This window comes from Biomphalaria glabrata, chromosome 14 (assembly GCF_947242115.1).
Source record: "Biomphalaria glabrata chromosome 14, xgBioGlab47.1, whole genome shotgun sequence".
In the NCBI taxonomy this organism is placed as follows: domain Eukaryota; kingdom Metazoa; phylum Mollusca; class Gastropoda; family Planorbidae; genus Biomphalaria; species Biomphalaria glabrata.
The window spans coordinates 13959447-13981992 of NC_074724.1; the positions used below are offsets into that span (position 1 = coordinate 13959447).

General features: G+C 36.6%; 1 protein-coding gene across 5 annotated transcripts in view; it reads left to right on the forward strand.

Annotated features, from left to right (window-relative positions):
- The window catches only part of LOC106073342 (sushi, von Willebrand factor type A, EGF and pentraxin domain-containing protein 1-like), a 75230-nt gene that overhangs the window by 19932 nt on the left and 32752 nt on the right, over positions 1–22546 (forward strand). For 3 of the 5 annotated variants that reach the window (XM_056010706.1, XM_056010711.1, XM_056010708.1), the window contains 5 exons: positions 5128–5286; positions 5450–5611; positions 6809–6970; positions 20020–20181; positions 21532–21630. In XM_056010706.1, coding sequence (XP_055866681.1) covers positions 5128–5286; positions 5450–5611; positions 6809–6970; positions 20020–20181; positions 21532–21630 — 744 coding nt within the window. Of the gene's footprint in view, positions 1–2766; positions 3003–5127; positions 5287–5449; positions 5612–6808; positions 6971–20019; positions 20182–21531; positions 21631–22546 lie in introns of those variants that run through there. The other 2 variants (XM_056010709.1, XM_056010710.1) reach the window with 2 other exon arrangements.

Below are 22546 nucleotides of genomic sequence, written 5' to 3' on the forward strand. Positions count from 1 at the left end.
TATACTTTAAACTTATTTTATATTTAGGTTTTTCCACACTTTTATACAAGTTTTAAGTGTTATGTCTCTATCTATAGATTTAGTAAATGTATAAATCTAGTCTGAGTTATTATGGTTATATTCAAATCTGTATATTAGGTCCAGTATTACACACAAATTTAAATCTAGTATATTATAGTATATATAATAGTACCACTTAGATCTATAGTTATCAAGAGCACTATAACTTTTAGATCTAGTATGAATAACTATGATCACTTTTAAAACCTGGTATGACTGAAGTCACAGTGAACTTAAGTGTTTAGAGTAAATTCAAAGACTGTCTAGAGTCTAGATCTAGAGTAGATTATGGTTCTATTTAACCATACGAAACAAATATGTGTATACAATGTCAAATATATCTTCAACAAGATATATATATCTAGAATGTACTACCTTCATTCATCTTCCAATTAATAATATTTCAAATTAGAGTCTAGATGATTTAATTGTACCAAAGAGATGTACAACAATTTGCAGATCTAAATTTAGCCAGACGATAGTGTTTGACTACATAGCCAGTTTCGGCATTATTCTCATGGCAAAATCATATTTGATTTTAACCGCTCAAACTAAAAATTATTTTAGTCTGATTCACAATGAAAGAATCCTACCCGCACTTTCTATCATTAAGTGAAAAAAAATACAGATCTAATTAAATTAATAAAAATAAATAATTTAAAATAATATAAACAAATGAAATAATTAAATGAGACTATCACTATGGGTTGGGATATGACAATATGGCACACAATGATGACGTCACGAAGTAACCAGGCAACAACGGATATGACGTTTATACAAACAAAACAAATTACAACCCTAAACGTATAATATAGCTTTTCATCTAAATTATGTCTTTACCCCGAACGGGTTTAAGGCTTCAGCACCACCTGAATTTACTCAGGCTAACATACCAAATTTAGACAAAATCTATTTCTAAGGGCAATCTAAACATATACTAATAAGAAAAATGGCACTTAGCTTTTGATAAGAAAGATCCCTTTGTTCGGACTCCCGAATATGCTAGATCACAACAAATTCCACTGCCTCTCTTCCAGTTCTGACTCTGTTCTCCGGTGCTACCAGTATCCCACGTAATGCCACAGATGTCCTGATATGCCACAGCAAAATGTTCCAGTTTCTTTGACGACTGTTGATGACCGTATGTGTAGTTCCGACGACTTTGTGTACACAGTTACTGACGAATAGGTTAACGGTTCTTCTGGCGATGACTTGACTTGTGTAGACGACTACTGACAAATAACAGTCTCTTGACGGCAACTTGATCTGGACGACTGACGAATAAAGAATTTCTTGACGATGACTTGATCTGGGCTGACGAATAACGGCTTTCTTGACGATGACTTGATCTGGGCTGACGAATAACGACTTTCTTGACGATGACTTGATCTGGGCTGACGAATAACGGTTCTCCAAAATAGTTCACTGCTTCTGCTGCTACTCTGGTAGTACGACGAAGTTTGCTGTTGTACTCTGCTTCACTAGACCAAACTGTCCAATGTAGACTAAGTGAAACCAAGGTCACCTCCGACGACGTTCCGTTAGACGATTAACGGTTTTCAACGAAATTAAGTGGATGTAGCTGTTTCCACAACTTCACTGCTAACAAGTTTAGGTATGGTCTAGACCGACGAATACTAAATATATCAATGTTCAGTAATGATACATACAACTTTACTAACCTTCCAAAGGTTAAACACAGTGACCGTTATAAAAGTGGCAAGCAACCGGTTCAATGAGCAAACTGCTCCACAAGAATCTCTCCAAGGGTAAGACGACAGAGCGATTTCGATTTAGTTAGCTACCAAACTTGTAGTACTCACAATACTTCTGACAGCGGGCAAACTGTCCTTCTCGAAACTGACGAGGTAAAACTTGATACTCGATGTGGCTCCTATGACGAAGAAAAAATATGTCCAACAGGTTCACTAACGATCTCTCACCCGTTATGAATGAACGGTTTCTCTGGTTGTAGGTCGATTCAGCATATGAAGATCAGGCTTTGATAATATACTGGTTAAGCAGACCAGACGTTGCGATGATTACGGTCCTGACGAAGGTCACCCTGAGTTAACGGCTCGTTGAACGTGCGATCAAACAGGCGACGACTGCATGTAGATCTAGAACAAAGTCACTCTGTGATGCTGCTGTGTTCAGCCGTACTCCGATGAAATCTTATATCTTCGAGTGCACGACCCTCACCTGAGTAAACGTTCTGCTTCGAGGTCCGGTTCGATGTTCGGCTTCATCAGGGGTCCGGCTTCGAGGTTCGGGGTCGCCACTGTGATGTTGCTAGTTCAGGCTGTCTTGAAGTCAACCAATTACTCTGCAATCGTTTGGGTGTAATTGTTCGGGTGTATTACGTGCAGTTGAACGACAATCCAGATAGAACGAGACAAACATCTATTTTAACTAGTGAAGAGATGTAGTCGACTCTGATGAACAATTGTACATGGATTTATTCTGATAAAAGGCCACAGTAGAAGTCTCTGTCACTAAACACGTCGTTACCCTGGAGTGTTCTATCGCTAACTGATTTTCCGGTCTCTAACCCAACATATCCCAAACGTCACTAGTCCCGTTCAATATGCGTCTACTATGGTGCGTCGCTAAATAACTAAAATAACTAACCTATATAAATAAGGTGTCTAACATGACTCACGTGTTGCTTTGCAACAGCACCAGAGTTTCCTCTTCGGGGGCTCTTGTGACACAGAGAATATTACTGTGGCTTGGGCATGTAACTCGTATGCTAGATGGAAGCATCCCTAAAGACATAATATACGCTGAGCTTGCGGAGGGAGTCAGACCCAAGGAGCGCCCAAGACTAACCTACAGTGATGTCTGCAAGCGAGACATGAGAGCCACGGGCATCGACCAAAGTATGTGGGAGGAGATAGCCCAAGACTGGACAGAATGGACACGGACTGTACGTGCTGGTACGAAATTCGCTGAGTGTAAAAGAAACGATCAAATCAATCACTACCTTTTTCACAACACACAATTTTAAATAATCTCGATTTAAGTGGTGCGTGGGTGCGGTTCGCACCGGGTGACATCCATTGGGGGGGGGGTGACACCCAAGTGAAAAAAATGCATGTTTGGAATAACTGACAATAAATAAAGTAAGTGTCAGTGGCTAAATATTGAAACATGTTATTCACAATTGATAAATAGATCTATATACATTTCTAAAAATATTTCAGCTTAACATATTTAAATTTGTTTATGAAATTCTACAAATAATCCAAAACGTTACATCATATTTATATCAAAAGCAAAAGTGAAACCTTACTTCCAGCTGTATATTAGCTGCATGTATATAAACACTGCTTTGATTTTTAACTATGTTTTTATCGAATCTATTCAGATAGTAGCAGTTAATTCTAAATCATGTGTATTATTTCACAACAGACAAAAAAAACCACGAAATTTTGTTGAGTGGGGACAGGGGTGTTGACACCCGAATTGACCGCACCGGGTGACGCCGACTCTAGTGACGCCACTAGCGATTCATACCAACACGGCTTTGTATTCACCTCTAGCATAATCTGTACAAATATATATTCTTTCAAGCTATCGTATCATTTGACTAATTATGTAATGAATGATACAGTTGGATATTTCTTCTTCAGTAGTATGACCATTAAAGTAGCACACTTAATCTTCTTCAACACATTTACAATACGTGTAACAAAAACAATTACAAAGATCTAATTTCAGCAACATATTGGGATAATGTTTCAAAAATCCTAGATGAAAATAATTCATGTTGATTTAAATCATCTTATGTACATTTAAATAGATTGATTACCTCGATCTTTCTAGATTATGTATCTAAAAATTGCAAAATAATAATTATGAGACGAGAGTACTATTATTTTTTGATGTTCAATTACTAGATCTAGATCTAAAAATTAAATTATATTTTACATAGGTTAGGGTTGAAAAAAAAACTTGACTTCTTTTAGCTACTTTACAAAAAAAACGCCTTGATCCAACTTTCTAAAAAATTTTCATGACATTTTTTGTGGTGTTAGGAAAATCTCCATCTCCAGTCTAGATATAGTATATATAGGTCTGTGATTGAAACTTTTTATGTGTGTGTCAATTTTTACTTTGGCGAAAAACTTTCGTAGACATTATATAAAATATTATACTTTTATTTTTTGTTCTTTAATGAGAATATCACCTTTTAAAAACATGGGCCATTCAACACTGGCGAAACAATTAAACTTCTTAAACTAAATGACGACGAGCAACTTATTTCTACCTAGAAATACTATCTATGATTTAATCTGTTTGAAATATTAATTATACGACAATAAAAATGTTAGAAATCATTCTGATTATGCTTCAGAAGAAATGTAGAAACTAATAGTGAATAGAATTAAAGAAAAATTAACAAACTCTCATCCGGATCAAAAGAAAGTTGACGCCTGCTCAGAACCAGACACATCATAATGAGACAACATATGTTCCGGAAGCTCAAAATTGGAATCAATGAAATCTTCCCATGTAGAGAGTAACCAGAGAATGTTGACCATGTCCTTCAAAACTGTATTTTTTACCAAGAGATCTGATTAAGACACTAGCCCCAAAATACTACTATGAGAGAAAACTGCATGGAGAGCTCTCTGATTCGGAAACCATTGCGCAAGTTCATCTCATATATTCTTCTAGTCATCAGAACGTTCCAACATAAGAATGAGAACGAGATCAAAGACGAAGATTCTGTTTATGCAACATTTTATCCTTAACAAAAATTAGCAATATATAAAAAAATGTATACTTTAAAAAGAAAGCATTACTTCCTAGGTTTTAGGCGACCCCCATCAAATGGTAATTTGACCCCCCAAAGAGTTTGCAGGTTTAGCTATTGCTTAACATGTTGCGATATATAAAGGTCGCAAATTGGTTTTCGTTGCCATGTGAAATACACATCCATAGTTTTAGGAATTAAAGACAATGTCTTTATCTTCTCTCAAATTTAAAATCGATATTATGAAGTTAAGACTTAGTAAACTAATGTTTTATGTCAAATTAAAAAAACAAACTTTTCAGATGTATGCGCCGTTGGACAAGAATACAAGGATTATAATTGCTCTGATTGTGATATTGGCTTCTACAAAGACACAAATGGAAATACTAACTGTACAAAGTGTCCTATTAACAAAATAACATTAGGAAAAGGTTCTACGTCGGACTCAAATTGTACAATTAGTAAGTTTTAGAAGATAGAAAAACAGTTTGTATTTGGTTTACTTCTGAACAATGCAATATATTATTATTTTGTAGCTCATCTTCACCACAAACATTGCCTTTTTTTATATGGATTTATAGATGACTTTTGAGGAATAACTCGCTTTATTACATCATAAAACAGCATTCTGTGGTCCAGGATTCTTTACCTCTGACAACATTACTTGTTATAAGTGTTACAAAGGTACTTATAAAGAGACGACTGGAAATAACAGATGTACGCAATGTCCAAAACACAAAACAACGTTAACTGAAGGAAGTAACAGCAGGGAAAGTTGCAATTCAAGTCAGTTTTTATTTTTTATATAATATTTAGAAACAGAAATAATTAGACACAGAAATAATTAGACACAGAAATAATTAGACACAGAAATAATTAGACACAGAAATAATTAGACACAGAAATAATTAGACACAGAAATAATTAGACACAGAAATAATTAGACACAGAAATAATTAGACACAGAAATAATTAGACACAGAAATAATTAGACACAGAAATAATTAGAAACAGAAATAATTAGACACAGAAATAATTAGACACAGAAATAATTAGACACAGAAATAATTAGACACAGAAATAATTAGACACAGAAATAATTAGACACAGAAATAATTAGACACAGAAATAATTAGACACAGAAATAATTAGACACAGAAATAATTAGACACAGAAATAATTAGACACAGAAATAATTAAAAACAGAAATAATTAGAAACAGAAATAATTAGACACAGAAATAATTAGAAACAGAAATAATTAGACACAGAAATAATTAAAAACATAAAAATATAAATATTAACAATTCTTTTTAACTACAAAACTAATTACTCATACCAAAAAAAAATTAATGCGATTAATTTGTATTTTATTTTTGCATAAATCATGCATAGTGCGCAATGGTTCTATTTCTTGTATAGACTTGTGGGTAAAGGGGATCTGGATACCTTTTTGTACTTTACCAGCCAAAGTTTGCTCGCTTTGGGATTCCATGGCAAGCACCATAGGTATCTAAGAGGTTTTGTCTTTCGGTCAAAAATACATATTTAATGTTTAAAAACTAAGTATAAATATTCCTGTAACAATCACAACATGGAATGCATTTGACACTCTTAGGCAACTCATGAAGATGGTATTCAAAATGCATTGACCATTAGTGGTCATAAAATTTTTCTTACAATATAAAATATTATTGCTTGTTTCCCAACTACATATCACTTAAAACTAAGCGAGACTCTAAAATTGTCTGTTTCTCTCTCTCTCTCTCTCTCTCTCTCTCTCTCCCTGTTTTCTTTCTCTTGTTCTCTTTCTTTTTTTCTCCTCCTTTTTTATGAAAATCTGTATTCAGCTCTAGTTGTAGTATTTGAATATTTCAATTGGACGTCTTGCCTAGATCGCTTTTATTTTTATTTAATCCAGTATATCAGAAAAAGATTTTTCTGTAAAAAGGTTTAATCTGACATTCTTTCTATAACAAAATAGCATTCTGTGATCGCGGGACATCTACAACTGACAACATTACCTGCGTTGATTGTGCAAATGGAACTTATAAAAGTTCTCCTGGAAATCAACCATGTACACCTTGTCCAGGAAACAAAACAACATTTAATTTTGGAAGCACAGACCAACGAAATTGTTCTATAAGTAAGTTGGTTTTCAAAGAACATCGATTACTAATTTATTCAAAAAAATAACACGTCGTTCTTATTGGAAAATAATTCCAACAAATTTGGTTTTCTCTTTAATCGAATATGATTTTAGAGGTCGATCTTATTTGTGCTTTCTATTCAGTCGCGTGGCATCCATACCGTGAGGGGGTTCAATAAACCAGGGACCACGACCATTTTGGATTTAACTACCTGTTCCATAGCAACTATGCTGGGAAGGAGCTCATTACATAAGTTCGGACCCAACATGAACTTGGGTGACATGAAAGAGATACAAGCTCATTGCAATTTAGTAAAAACTAATTTTTAAAAAGTCAATTTCGAAGATTCGATAAAAAATTTGTTAAAAAGTTATTTAACGCAGATCAGTATGGCGTAACTTGCGAATATTTCTGTTAAACAAGCAAAAAGTTTTAAAAAAATAACTGCATTGATTTCTAAATTTGCTACTTAGAAGACCAAAAAAAAAAAGCAAGTTTAGTTTATGAACATAAAATTAACAGTTAAACATTGTTATCAATGTTTAACGGCACATACGTAGACGGTATTTTCATTACGTAAATGTGTATAATGAGAAAAAAGAAGTCATACAAAAAGTGTTTATTCATTTGATTAATTTTAGTAAGAAAGTTTTACAAAATGTGAGTTTCAAGATTTGTATACATTCCTAATTAAATTAATAGTAACGACTTTACTTAATAAAAAAGAATACAATGCTTGCATTGGTATGACTTTTAATAAATGTACCGATACAGGTGCCATACATTTTTGTCCAAACTCTGAAATGGTGTCTTACTAAGATATATTTGCGGTAAGGAAGGGTCCTATTACACTCTTCTTCAACCAGGCTCTCTGGTAACTTGCAATGGTTTATATCAGTGGTTCCCAAACATTTTTGTCTCATAGACCCCTTGCTTTGTTTTGTGGTTTACAGTAGACCCCCTGCCTAACTTTTTTTTTTTGTTGTTTTTGCTCATTCATTAACTACTTTTTTTTAAACACTACTTTCTAACTGTAGGAAATCGAAAAGTGAACAAGTAATTTAAAGATTCATTTCAAGTTAGAAAGATCTATCTTTTTTATTTATAAAGTTCTACTCTAAAGCAATTAAAATATCAATTTTTATGTATTACTGGAATCACCAAACACACTGGACATTTTTGTTTTCATCCGTTGCTATGGATACTACATTTCATATAGAAATGTGTTTTTACATGAAGTAGTCCTTCAAACATAAAATATTAATTAATTAATTAACCTTAAGATTATTATTATAGCTTTTATATAGCGCTACTGAGGCACTCAGTAAACAGAATTCTGACCGAGTCGGGTGTCGAACCTCGAGCCCCCTTCTAGGTAGCCAGGCCAAGCCATGTTCAAGCGCACTTGGCCTCTCGACCACGCTTCCCAAGATTCATTGTAAAAGGTTTCACAAAGAGCAGTTTCTCGTGTATTTCTTGATCTTTCACATGTGGCTCAAATATTGGGATCGCGGAACTGTGCAGGAGGTACTCATTAGCCTTGCAACTTGTTCAAGCGCACTTGGCCTCTCGACCACGCTTCCCAAGATTTATTGTAAAAGGTTTCACAAAGAGCAGTTTCTCGTGAATTTCTTGATCTTTCACATGTGGCTCAAATATTGAGACCGAGGAACTGTTTTCACTAACAGAAGAGGCTAAGGCGAGTAACTGGCGCCTAATACGGTAAGCTTTGGACCAACCGTCGCCAGGCCTAACTTACATATTCAAGGACCCCTCTCCAGACAATGATCTCAAGGTCAAGACAGACCCAATAACTGCTGAGGAGATTACCATGGCCATTGCAGTGCTAAAGAATAACAAAGAACCAGGGCTAGACATGATATCAGCAGAAATGCTAAAATATGGGGGACAGTGCATTGTTAACAGAATGGCTGATCTCTTAAATCTCTGTTGGCGAACTTCAAAAGTTCCAGAGGACTGGCAAAAGGGAGTGATTGTAAAGCTTCCAAAAAATGGCAACTTGGCAGACTGCAACAACTGGAGGGGCATTATTCTCCTCTCTGTCCCGGGCAAAGTTTTCAGCACTGTCTTGTTGAGACGGCTTCAACAGTCTGTAGATGAAAGGCTCAGAGAAGAACAAGCAGGTTTCCGAAGAGGCAGATCATGTACAGAGCAGATTTTCGTTCTACAAAATATCATAGAACAAAGTCTTGAGTACCAACAACGGCTATTGATCAGTTTCGTGGACTTCAAAAAAGCGTTTGATAGTGTCCACCGAGAATCACTATGGAAAATAGTTAGAGAATACGGCATCCCAGAAAAATTCGTCCAGATCCTACGACACCTTTACAGTCAGTCTAGTTGCTGCATTAAAACAGAAGAGGGAACAACAGAGTTTTTTACAATCGAGACAGGTGTGAGACAGGTGTGCATCTTATTTCCCTTCCTTTTCCTCCTAGCCATCGACTACATAATGAGGAGAGCAAATGAACCATACTGCCTTTGGTATTCCATGGCGTGAACAACTCCGATTGACGGACTTGGACTTTGCTTATGAGGTTGGACTACTCGGGGCTACAAATAAATGCATTCAAGAAATGACGGAGAGCCTAGACAGAGAGGCCCCCAAAATTGGCCTCCGCATAAACGTGCACAAGACTAAAATTATGCGAGTGGGATATAAGGCAAAGGGTGTCCCGGTCAGACTTGGCGAGTCAAAGCTTGAAGAGCTGGACAAGTTCACGTACCTTGGCAGCATCATAACAAATGATGGAGATGCTTACCATGATGTAGCGTGCCGAATAGGAAAGGCAGGGAGCATTTTCCAAAGGCTGCAGCCTATTTGGACTACCCAAGCCATTGGACTCGAGACAAAAATACACCTTCTCAACACAATCATCATTCCAACTGCTTCATATGCACGTGAGACATGGAAGTCATCTGTCAAAATTGAGAAAAGACTAAATGTGGCTCAACAAAAATGGCTGAGACGGATTTTGGGAGTCAGTTACATAGATAGGGTCTCAAACAAGGAAATCCTATGCCGAACTGGGAGTCGAACACTTAGTGAGGTTGTGACTGAGCGTCGCATGAGGTTTGCGGGACATGTTCTACGTCAAAATGAATTACGCACACCAAGAGTTGCGATAACATGAAAGCCAAAACGAGGAAAGCGCAAACAGGGACGTCATCGTATTACTTGGCGACACACCTTCATGGAGGACCTCAGAACAGTGGACACCAGGTGGGAGGAGGCTTCAGACATTGCCAGTGACAGATCTTTCTGTAGACAGCTTGCCGCCCAATTCTCTATATGATGTTGATGACAGCTTTTGTGGGTCTATTCTAAACTTTATTTTGATTGATCGAAAGTTTTTTAAACCTTTATCTTTTTATCTCAGTGTGGCATCGTCTTAATGATGCTCCAGCGTAATTGGTTTCATATTGTCATAAAAAAAAGGCTCGTTAAACAACCGCTCGTTTGAAAAAGGAAGGAATCAAGCCCAACTTTAAATAATCAACGCTCTACAATCTACATTTCTTTTTGTTTAACATTAGTTACGTGTAGACAAAATCAAGCTATTCAAATAAGTATTGACATTAAATACAATAATTTTTCGCTTGAATAGCAGGATAAATATTTATAAATAAGGTAGAAATCATATATTACTTTATGAAATAATTACATTAATGGGATGTGAAAATTAAAGTCACGAGCTACTTAAAGTGAAGTTCATTATCGTAGACCCCTGTGGACATCTTATAGACCCCCAATTTATTTTTTTTTCCATTTCGTAGACCCCTTGGAGGTCTTCGTAGACCCTAGGGGAACTATATAGAATATAGACCATTTTGGGAATCACTGGTTTCTATAAATATTTTAGAATAACAATCTCCTCGACTTTTCCAATGTTTATATGTTCTGCTCTAGCACAAAGCGAAGTTTTGAAAAAATGTCAACTGTTGAAAACAACGGTTTTACTTACTTCTTTTCATTGTTGTGGTGGTTTCCTAGTTGATAATAAAGTTCCCATTTCAGACCTTGTGGTCTATAGGGCAAATATTGTAAAGGTCATCTGTTTCTGTGGCCCATGGTTAACGAGGGTGTCATGTGGCCAAAATTGATCGTGGAAATCATCAATGTTCACAATGTCCAGCACATAAAACAACATTTTACGTTGGAAGCACAGACAGAATACAATGTTCTATAATGTTTATTGATACAGAAGGTTTACAATTATTGTGAAAAGATAAACTGGGGAAAGAATCAGTTTTCAATTGACTTGAATTTGACTTAAGAGGCAGATTTGTTGTTGGTGTTTTCTATCCTTCATTAATGCAGTGGAGTAGCATCCCTTAGCACGATGGAGTTTTATTACCAACGATTATAAGAACCCATACACTGAGGCTTAGCAATATGGCGCAAAAGGGTTCATTGCGCTTAGGCTCAAAACCAATAGGGGTCCATGGGGATGACACCACCCAAGTGAAAAAAAAATCATTGCACTTTTGTTAACATCGATATTAAAGAGTCAATCTAGAAGTTCCGATTAATTCAAAAGAAACAGGTTGGCTTCATTTGCTGTGTTTTTTTTTTCTTTGAGCGAGAAACTTCACTAGTTAAGAAATAGATACAATGGCAAAAGGCAATTTTAGTAAATTAATGTTAAATCTATTTACTGCTTATCAATGGATATAAAACTACATAATAGCTTCTATCAATGTTTTATAGTCTTACACACAGATGTGTTTTATAAGTGTACACGTGTATAGTGGAGAAAAATAAATTATAAAACTTTTGTTTAATTATGTGAAACATGTTTAAATCGTTCAATTCTGTTCAGAGGTTTGTATATAGTAGTAACAAAATCTAACAGTTATAATGTCAAACAATGTTAACTTTGTGTCAAGTCTGTGGTATTGGCAATTATTATATTAGTAGATGTGGTTTAAAATAACAACTAAACAAAAAACAGCATAAACTATAAACTAAGCTAAAACGATAATATTTTTTTAAATTACATATTATATGAATTTTTTATTCTTGCCATTTTGACTTAGAGTTAGTTCCTCCCACATTGATCGGTGTATAGGGCTGCGACCGCAATCTAAACAGATCGGTCATGTTTTTTGCAGGGGGGATTTTAGGTGGTTGAGTGATTAAGCGGTTTGCTTTCGAAGCTGAGGTCCTGGGTTCGAATCACGGTGAATAATTATTTAATTTTGTTTTAACATTTGCGATCATTGCCTTGGTATGTCTTATGGCAGGGGTTCTCAACTTGTGGTTCGCGACCCCCTTGGGGGTCGATTGACGATTTGCCAGGGGTCGCCAAAGACCATCGAATAAATGGATTGTTTTTGTCTACTCTTCTAGTGCTGTGTGAGTGTGCGGGAGGGGAGGGGGTCGCGCAGAGTGGGGGGTGTTAAAAGGGGTCGCCGAGCTTAAAAGGTTAGAACCGCTGTCTTATGGTAAATGTACCGAAAAAGGATATTACTTATTTGTGTTTGTTTACTTACCCACTAAATCAGTCACCTCGCGATGCTGGGTTTTAATCCAAATATTTTGGAACACGGGCCCACTGTTCCACTGTGTTCCACTGGCTAATAGAAAGATAATTGAATACTTATTTTCTTTTTTAGTTCCTTAGTGGGAAGCGTGGTCGAGAGGCCAAGTACGCTTTAACTTGGCTTGGCTGTCTATGAATGGGGCTCGAGGTTCGACACCCGACTACAGATTTGTGTTTACTTAGCAGCAGCACGGAAAACCTTATTTTGCAGAGATTTCCTTCCACCTACTGGTCCACAAATGAGATTGGGAAGAGTGGTCGAGTATGGGGCTCGAGGTTCGTCACTTGACTCGAGCACAGTTGTTTTTACTGAGCGCCTAAAGGCAGCACGGAAAACCTTCTCACAGATACCCCTTAACCCCCTAACTTGTCCACAAATGAGATTGCACCACAGCGCTCTGAGCATGCTATAAGCATAATATTATTAATATCAGGTGACCGAGCCTCGCTCGGATGAATAATTTGTTAAGGAAGGATATATAACCGAAGTCGTTTTGGGAATATTGTTGTAATTACGAAAATGAACGATCGGGTAAGACCATCAATCCGAAGAGTTGCTTTTTCGTTCTGTCAGTTCTCAATGTAATTGTACATGTCGATTAGAATAGAAAGTCCCCCAACAGTAGGCCTATAGAAAACCACAGCTCATGTCTTAACGTTTTACATTGCTTCTGTCGAATGAAACTATTGAGCTATTGTTGTAATTACGAAAATGAACGATCAGATAAAGACTAGTAATCTAAAGAGTTGCTTTAGTGTTCTGTTAGTTCTAAATGTAATTGTACATGGTGATTAAATTTAAAGTCTCTTAAATAAGTCCTTCTACAGTCTAGACAAACCACAGCTTATATCCGTCTTATAGTTTTACAATCCATCTTTTGCGTAAAACTATTGTAGGCCTACTATTACTGGCTTAGAAGAAAGTCTTTGCAGTGTTTACTTCTCAGATGGTAACGTTCAGACATTTAATTATGGAATTAGTATATAATTATTATGGATTTAGTACGAAACATCAAGTGACGCAAATCTCTACGTTATAGGGTAAAGCAGGCACTTTGTGACAAAGTAAAATGGCAAATTTCTTCTTAATAGACTTTTATCATTGCATTAGTTTTCTAAAGAAACGTTTCCGCGGGGCACCTCTGTTACGCCGAAAAATATGTTCGTCCCCCATACAGGATACGTGCCCTGCCCAGCCTGACTGTCGGACTATAAGAAGTTCATACGGCTTTTGTCATCCATCCATCCATCCCAGTGGTGCTACAGCCCGTGGAGGCATATGGCCCGCTTTTACAGATCTCTCCATTCAGATCTCTCCTTGGCCTTCCGTAAACACGCCCTAACTCCAAGCTATTTACCGAGGTTTATAATTAAATGATAAGAGGCTGCAGCGTACGCAAACTTGTTGACCGCTAGATGGATATCATGTTTAGTGTGAGCAAGTAAGGCGTAGAGAAGCTGTGTTATGACCATTTCCTTTGTTTTGGTACAGGACAGTGGACACCAAAGCATGAAAACATGGTAATAATTCACCAGCAAAATAATAATGAGGCTTGTCTTCGAGTCCGAAAATTAATGAGGATTGCAGCTGTGACCTAAATATTTTGACACATCCAGTGCAAGCATAACCAATGTCCGCGGTGCTCGACTAAGGTTTTCTTTTAACGTCTGCGTCTGTCCTCGGCAGCAGATTTTCTTTTGGTCTCAAATGTGTATCCGGGGCCTTTGTATAGAGGGAATTTTTTAAGTCCGACAGTTACGCTGGACAGAGCAGGATCCTGTATGGGAGACGAATCTCAGACGAACGTATGCCAAAGGCAGTCTTTTTTGGTGAGCTAAAAAGTGGTCGACGTAACACCGTAACGCTTAAAAGACCAGTTTAGGCGTCAACTTGCCTTAGCTGACATAGAAGAGAGCACCTGGTTGCATGCGGCCTCAGGACGAGACAGCTGGAGGTGTGGTGGAATAAGTCCGCCTATCAGTTCGTTTGCACTTCCCGATGGGGACGATGGCCTGCGACTTCTAGGGGTAAAGTCTTAGAGCCACAACGTGGTAAATATTTTGTTGGTATTATATAGGCACATAGACAGGCACAAGCAAAACGCAAAGCTTAATGATTTCGTAAAAGAACAAATATTTAATAAAGATTAATTAAGAGGAAATACAATTAAAAGGGGGGATTACAGAATGATTTAGGACTTTATGATGACGTTTAAGATAATATCATCACTGGGATGTTACTCATAAATATTCGTGTATGGTTTGCTTATTCGACCGTCTCTCACTTATCTGTTATTCAAGGTTCTCCTTTGGGGTGGGGTAAGTTGAAGCTCCGTTGTGCTGTAGCCAGTTGCTGGTGCCCTGCAGGTAGGCAGGCACTAGTGTGATGAATATGAGGATGCCACTCGTTGGGCTTACTCCCGTAGTAGATGCAGACTGGTCCTGGGACCTCAGCCTGGAATGCCTTCGGTTCGGGTCGAGGGTGATGAGTGACTCACCCTCAACGGGAATGTGTGGAGAGCTGCTGAGGTCTGCCTTCAGGCAACCAAACACGCCAGCCCTGGCGTAGGAGGCTATGAAATGAGACATGAGAGGAGCCTGAATTATTAAACCATACAGGCTGGTTGGCGAGGGGCGCATCCTTGGTAGGAGCGTCTCCCTCAGACTAACTAAGATACATGTTAACGACATTTTACTAAGTCTGGTAATAATTGCTATACAAATGATATAATAACAATATTACGAATACACATATCAATGTACAAGGCAGGGGCGTAAACGAAAAGGGAAACAAGGGGACCATATTACAGGGTTGTAGCCCCCGTGACCTCATTGACCAACAGGTAAACAAGTCCGCGGTCGCTCGTGACCGCAGGACCGTGACAAGAAGAAAGGGGGAGGGGGTAGACATGCGAGCCTGATTCTCGGGCCTAAGGATGCATGGCAACAGAACAGTATGTGCATAACAAAAACAAGCATAATTATAATGTATATATATGTGCACATATACAGGTACATATGCACAGGCAAGGAAATAATCTAGACGTGAGTAGGTCCAGATGAATACGGATAACAAATGCATAAATAAATATTAGGATTAACTAAATTGTAAGGTGGATGTCCACCGTTGGGAATACAGTCAACATTGACGAGTTATTAAGGAACACATGTTCATAGAGATTTACAAATATAATATTTGGAAGCAACAAGTATTAACATGGTAATGATACATGAACATAAATGTTACAGGCGAAGACACACTAAATAATAATGATAAAGTTTTTCCGACTCACCCTCTTTGCCTTACACAAGTTGCAAAATGAATCGTTGACTTGAGAGTCTACTGACTTCTCAGTGATCTAGAATGGCATTAACCTGAAACTTTCGTCTCCGGCTTTTATAGGTTCCCGAGCGGTACTTTAGAGTAGTGACGATCCAATGGCTAGCGAGTCTTTTGAGTTTAGGATTGTTAAATTGGACCAATCTTTTCATTTGGGGCTCACTCACCTGACTTCTTTAACCCGCGACCCGGGGGGGGGGGGGCGAAGGAGGATGAAAGCGGAACCATGCAACAATTATCAGGCTGGACCATCGCTCGATGGTACAGCGGACGTAAACGATTTGAATAGCCCTGGGCGTTAGGAGTGTCGACTCAAAGGGATGTACGTGGACACCAAAATTTAATGTCCCTGGACTCTACGGTTGCGTGCTTCTGTTTCGTCGTTTGGGGCGTAACTTTCAATTTTAATGTTCCTGAACTTAACGGCTACGTACGTTTGTTTCGGCGTTTGGGTGTAACTTGGGAGGTGTGTTTAAGGCCTATAATTTGGGGGTTGGATCTAACCTTGGTGTAATAGGATGTTTGTGCTCTACACTCGTCCGTTTAGTGTTAAAAGGGGCTATACAATGTTAACTAGTGGTTAAGAGGGGGGGGGGTTAGTTCCGCACTGGTCAGTTCTGTATTGAGAGGGGACGCGTTTCGTCACAGGAGGTCACCAGCAAAATAAACAACAATGTAAAAGGTATCTACACCACTCTACGCAATTAAAGAGTAAACAATTTATTAGGCACTTAAAACACAATAACTAATTATACATCGGCACATTTAATTTTATTACTTTTCTTTCATAGTTCTATAATAAATCAATCTACAGTAAGATGGTGCCCAAATGTTTTATTAGGTCTAATGGTTCTTTAAAACTCGTTCTTGTTTGCAAAGAAATATTTTAGTGTACTGCGATAAGCCTAGTGACGTAAGCAGTGTTTTTCCCGTTTACGTCATGGAAAATTTTCATTTATAAAATACTAGACATATGTTACCCGCGACCCGCGGATCTTTATTTGCGCATTACTTTCGATATAGTCACTGAGAGTGTTTTGTAAACAATTAAGCGAAATAATAGAGTAATAAGTAAAGCGGATGTGTCAAAGTAAAAATGGTGTGAATGAAGCTATCAAATCAAAATAGCTAATAGGCGGTTAAATCTATTTTTTTTCCAAATTAAAACATTTGCTTGTAGGCCTACATATATTTGATTAAAATTTGAGATGAATAGACTAAATTTTGTATGTTCATGTGTATAAAGTATAAAGTAGATCTTGAGGTAGACATAGATCTAAATCTACACTAATCTAGAATTAAAAATTGGCTTTTATAGAGTTCATTCTGTGCTGAGCATGCGTGAACTTTTTTTCATGAATGAATATAGGCCTATCTAAACACGGCTACGCAGCTTTAGCGAACAGCGAACGAATGTATTAAAAATGCTTTAGAAAAATAAATTTGAATTTTGATTTGATTAAAATATGAAATGAATGGACAATAATTAGTATGTTTATGTGTCAAAGCATAAAACTATCTTTGCGAAAAAAAGTTTTATCATCTTAGAGTTCAATAGGAGTTTTAGACCTAGGCCTAGGAATAGACTCAGTAGAGAGATGTGTTAATGTGTAACCATTGGGTAATCATCGGTAATGTCTAATGAAAGAATGTTCGCCAGAAAATCTGTAGTAAAAAATGCTTTTAAATAATCTAGTGGTTTGGATTTAGATGTATGTTAAACGTAGCTAATGATCCTTTCACGTTATTTCTCTTTTGCTACGAAAATAAATTTAGTTTTGCGAAAATGGGTTTACCCGAGGTCGATACATTCTTATCTATTAAAAACGAAAAGAGCGATAGCTTTGTTAAATGAATGGGATTATAAAGTGAACAATTAAACGAAATAATATTTAGTACGCGATTCATGAATGACTATAGATCTATCTAGGCCTATGTCAACTCGGCTTTGCAGCTTTCGTAAATGAATGTAGCTTTAGAAAACCAAATTTGAATGTTTATTTGATCAAAATATGAAGTGAATGGACTTTAATTAATATGTTTATGTGTTAAAGTATAAAACTATCTGTGCTAAGAGAAGTTTTTTCATCTTAGTGTTGAATTAGAGTTTTAGATCGAGGGATGGGATTATAAAGTAAACAATTAAACGAAATAATTTTTAGTACGCGATTCATGAATGAATATAGATCTAGGCCTTTAACTCGGCTTCGCAGCTTTCGTAAACAAATGTAGCTTTAGAAAACCAAATTTGAATGTTTATTTGATCAAAATATGAAATGAATGGACTTTAATTAATATGTTTATATGTTAAAGTATAAAACTATCTGTGCGAAGAGAAGTTTTATTATCTTAGAGTTGAATTAGAGTTTTAGATCTTGGGATGGGATTATAAAGTAAACAATTAAACGAATTAATATTTAGTACGCGATTCATTACGGTATTGTCTAATAAAAGAATTCTTAATGTTCGTCAGGAAATCTGTAGTCACAGATATCAGGAACTAATTTATGTAAAAAATGCTTTTGAAACACAAAATTGAAGGTTAATTTTATTACATAATGAAATCAATGGAACTTCTTTTGTATTTTCATGTGTCAAAGTAAAAAACTATCTGCGCAAAGTGTATTTCTTAAAATTAGATCTAGGTCTAAATCCTTTCTATCTTTTCTCATGTCAACATTGTAGACATGGCCTAGATCCATAAAATACTATAGCTGTAATAGAGTCGGACAACTTTATTTTTTTTTAGGGTCTTAAGTTTGTTTTAGGGCTACAATACATACACTACGGTCTAAGTTGGTACCCAAGGAACATTCATGCCTAGTTTTATCAAGATTGGTCAAGCGGTTTTGATGTCTATAAGTAACATACATCCATACACCACACATTCTACTTTATAATATAGATTCTAGCCAAAATTAATTTTTCGATAATGAGGCATTTTCAAACCGATATAACGTTCGACCTCGAGTTTTCCCGATGTGGCCAATAAGTTGAGAATTGTTTTCTCACTAATATGCACATACCTTGAAATTTTAAAGAAAATCGTTACAGCCGTTTCCGAAATAAAATGTATATATATAAAAATATATATACATACATACATACATACAAGAATTGCTCGCTTAAGAGTATAGGAATGCTCGCTTAAGAGTATAGGAATTACTTAATTTATTTAATATTTTCTGATATAGCAGAAATTATTGATGTTTGCGTCCAACTCATTACTAAGTTGTAAAAAAATATCGACTGTTTATTAAATGACGGTCTTAATGTATAAGATCTTGTTGATGTCCAAGGGCTGAGCCGAAGGCTCTTCGAGCCCTAAGTTTGAAAAAAACCTGTTTGGACTCCAAACAGTAAAAAAAAAAAAGAAAAAGCCCTTGTGAACACAGTTCTGTTTGAGAGAGACCCGAGTCAATGCCTATGTAAAGCATTGCTGTTTCCAATGTCTTTGGCCCCCGACCCATGCTTGGCTGCACATGGCCGAAAGCCGAGGAAACCAGGATCCCCCGCCATTTTCCTTCGTTATACCAAGCTAACCGTTGGGGACTCACCATTTATGTAACGGTCCCTTTGAGGAACAGCGCATGGATGTGTGACAGGTTTGTGGGGACATTTTTACAGCAAGAGGTGGACTCTCGTCAAACCCGTGGGCATCCCCACGGGAGTTATGTTTCGCCGTTCATTTAGCCTAGCTACCCCCTCAAGTAGCCGTTTCCACCCAGGTGCCAAGATGAGCCAGAACAGCGTACCCGGGAAATGTATAAGATAAGAAAACAACTACTTCTTGTCATTCTTGTGGTGGTTTCCTAGTTGATAATATTCGCTGATGGGAATTCACAGTATCTGTGGTTGCTTTTTTCACCTGACTCCTTCTCAATGTTTAAAACCAAAATAACATTCAAGAATATTTGGTACACAACCTGTGCAGACACCAGTTAGATTTCTTTTGGATATATTTATACTTTTTCGAGAAATGAATTAACTTATTAAATTATCACTTGCCTTTGTACTCGTTATTAGAATTTAGTATTACAAAATAATTATCAAAGATACTTAAATAGTTAAAAAAATGACAGGATTATTTATTACATACTATGAATTAAAAATACTTCACACTTCCCATATAAAACAGCTCACTGTGACAAAGGATTTTTTCAAAGTGAAAATGGGTTATGTTCTGTTTGCCCAAATGGAACCTATAAAAACTTTACTGGAAATCAACCATGTTCAAAGTGTCCTATGAATAAAACAACATTAAACGTTGGAAGTACAGACATCAGTAATTGCTCTCTCGGTAAGTTTGATGTATTTGTTTAGATGATGTGAATGAAGTTTTGTTTTCATATATTCCCTTGAAATGTTAATATTCAAGCTTTGTCTACAAATACGGAGACGAAAGGGGAGTGCAGTATCTTTTTGACTTGGCCACTCTAATGTTGTTGCGGTGTATAGAGCAAGTCACATATGCAATGGGAAATGTTTGGAGCATTTTGTTAGAAAGGGGTAATTTTATGGAGGAGGATTTTGTACGATTTAGTCAACCTTTAGACGGGCCGGATGAAACCACGTCGCGGGCAGGATTTTTGAGCATCCCTGCTTTACATGATTCGTTTTTTTTGGGGGGGATTTGTATAAGAATTTAAGTGAAAATATAAATCAAGGATCTTTAGAATTCGATTGTGAGAAACAGTTATAAATGACAAAAAAATCCAATGTATACATTTGTAGATTACTAATAGAAATTCTAGCATGAGACGCGTCGCACCTATTCACAATTGTAAATAACTTGCAAACTATTGGTTGCTTTGTTTCCCAGCGATACATTAGTTTAGTTCTAAGGTGCGAAAGAGAAAAAAAAGAGAGACAAAGAGAAAGAGAGAGGCAGATAGGTTTAATTGTTCTACTATTATTGTAATTGATCTAAAATAGTTATATACAGTCAAGTGTTGGAAGGGTTTATTACACCTTAATGTAGTGAATACATACGTTTATATACGGCTTCTACTTCACGTATTTCAGTTTCCTCGGGAGATGGGTAGTAGATTGACATTACATCATTGAATTGTATGTTATCTCTGTAGAGTAACTTCATTATGAAATAAGAAATAATATATTTGTTTAGTAAAATACAGTGAATATAATTCAGACGAGCAAAAGCACATGACTGATCGTCAACAATCGCGAAGCTTACTTTCATCTTATCTTTGCCTATGGTAAGGTATGATGCAAAGTCCACCAACCAGCTTCCTCCAGGCGCCTCGGTTGTGGGCGAGTCTCTCCAACTATCCCAAAGTCAGGCTTTACATCTACTTCCATATCGCGGGCAGCCTGTGCCCCTGGTACGTCCCCATCTTTTCTTTCCCGTAGTGGTTAAAAATCTTAATCTTGGTGGTGATTGAGTCATGAAGACACAAAAGCTTACTTTTCTTTCTTTTAAAGTCTCCTAAAACCTGCTCTGAATGTTTACATATTAATTGACAATTTGTTATAAATTACCTACATCCGATGTACAGCTTAGATGTTCACACAAATATCTTTTAATCTTATTTCGGAAGTTTCTGGTCATATATTAAGACAATCTCTTGACCCATTTTACTTACGCTTCTTGTAATTTAGAGCGTCACTGCATGTCATTTCTTACTAGATTGTGCTACAATTTGCGGCAAAAATGACCCGTGTAGAGATACAGGTACCAGTACCTGTGTGTGCAAAAGTGGATATTATGGACCAGAGTGTTCAAAGCGTGAGTAATGCTTGCTTTTAAAATAAATGTAAGTTAAGTCTCGTGCAGGCATGGGAGCCCGCAGGGGATGCAAGTGAATGCACTTGCACCCCCCTGGATTCTGGGCAGCCAAATTGTAGCCATTTTTTGTACCATCAAATCAATCAAAATTTAATTAACAACTAACCAAATAGTGCTTCCACTGGTGAATGAAGTACAGTAGTAGTAGACTAGCCTAGGCTTATCAGGAATTGATGGATGACCATGTACGTGCACCCCTCTGTATTCTGAGTAACCAAATTCAAGCCAGTTTATTTTACACCTTCAAATCAATTTACTTCTGCTAGGAAGCAGCTTAACAAGTTTCATTGAAATAAAGTTAAAAGGATAAAGCTATTATTGTAATAAACTAGAATAAGCTAATCTGTAGTCCATATTTGACCATGTGCGCTTTATTATAGGTTTGCAGATCAAATTTCTATAGCATGTTAGTCGTGACGAATTATTTTCACTTGCACACTATTATAGTTATCATTATATTTAGTAAAGGCCCAGAATATGATAAAATTTATTTTTTTTTTTTGCCTTGGAGGACAAATCCTTGCCAGCTATCTTTTGATTTGATATATGGCAAAGTTTCTTTGAACAAGATTGAGGAGTGCAGTCATCTTGGTAAATGTATTTAGATCTTGCGGAGTTGAAGTCATTGTTTAATTGATAAAATAGCAGGTTAAAGGCGTCCACCAGTTTACGATATAAGATATATAAGAAAGTTCTTCCCGTACCATCTGAATAAAAACGTTGATTGGTATCGACGGATTACTGGCAACAGCATGAATTAATTAACTGCCTTTTCTTAGAATTTCGGTAATGGAATTAAAATATAAATATCTCTAGAACTGAATTGATGTGTTTGAGTGTTGTATTTGTTGATGAG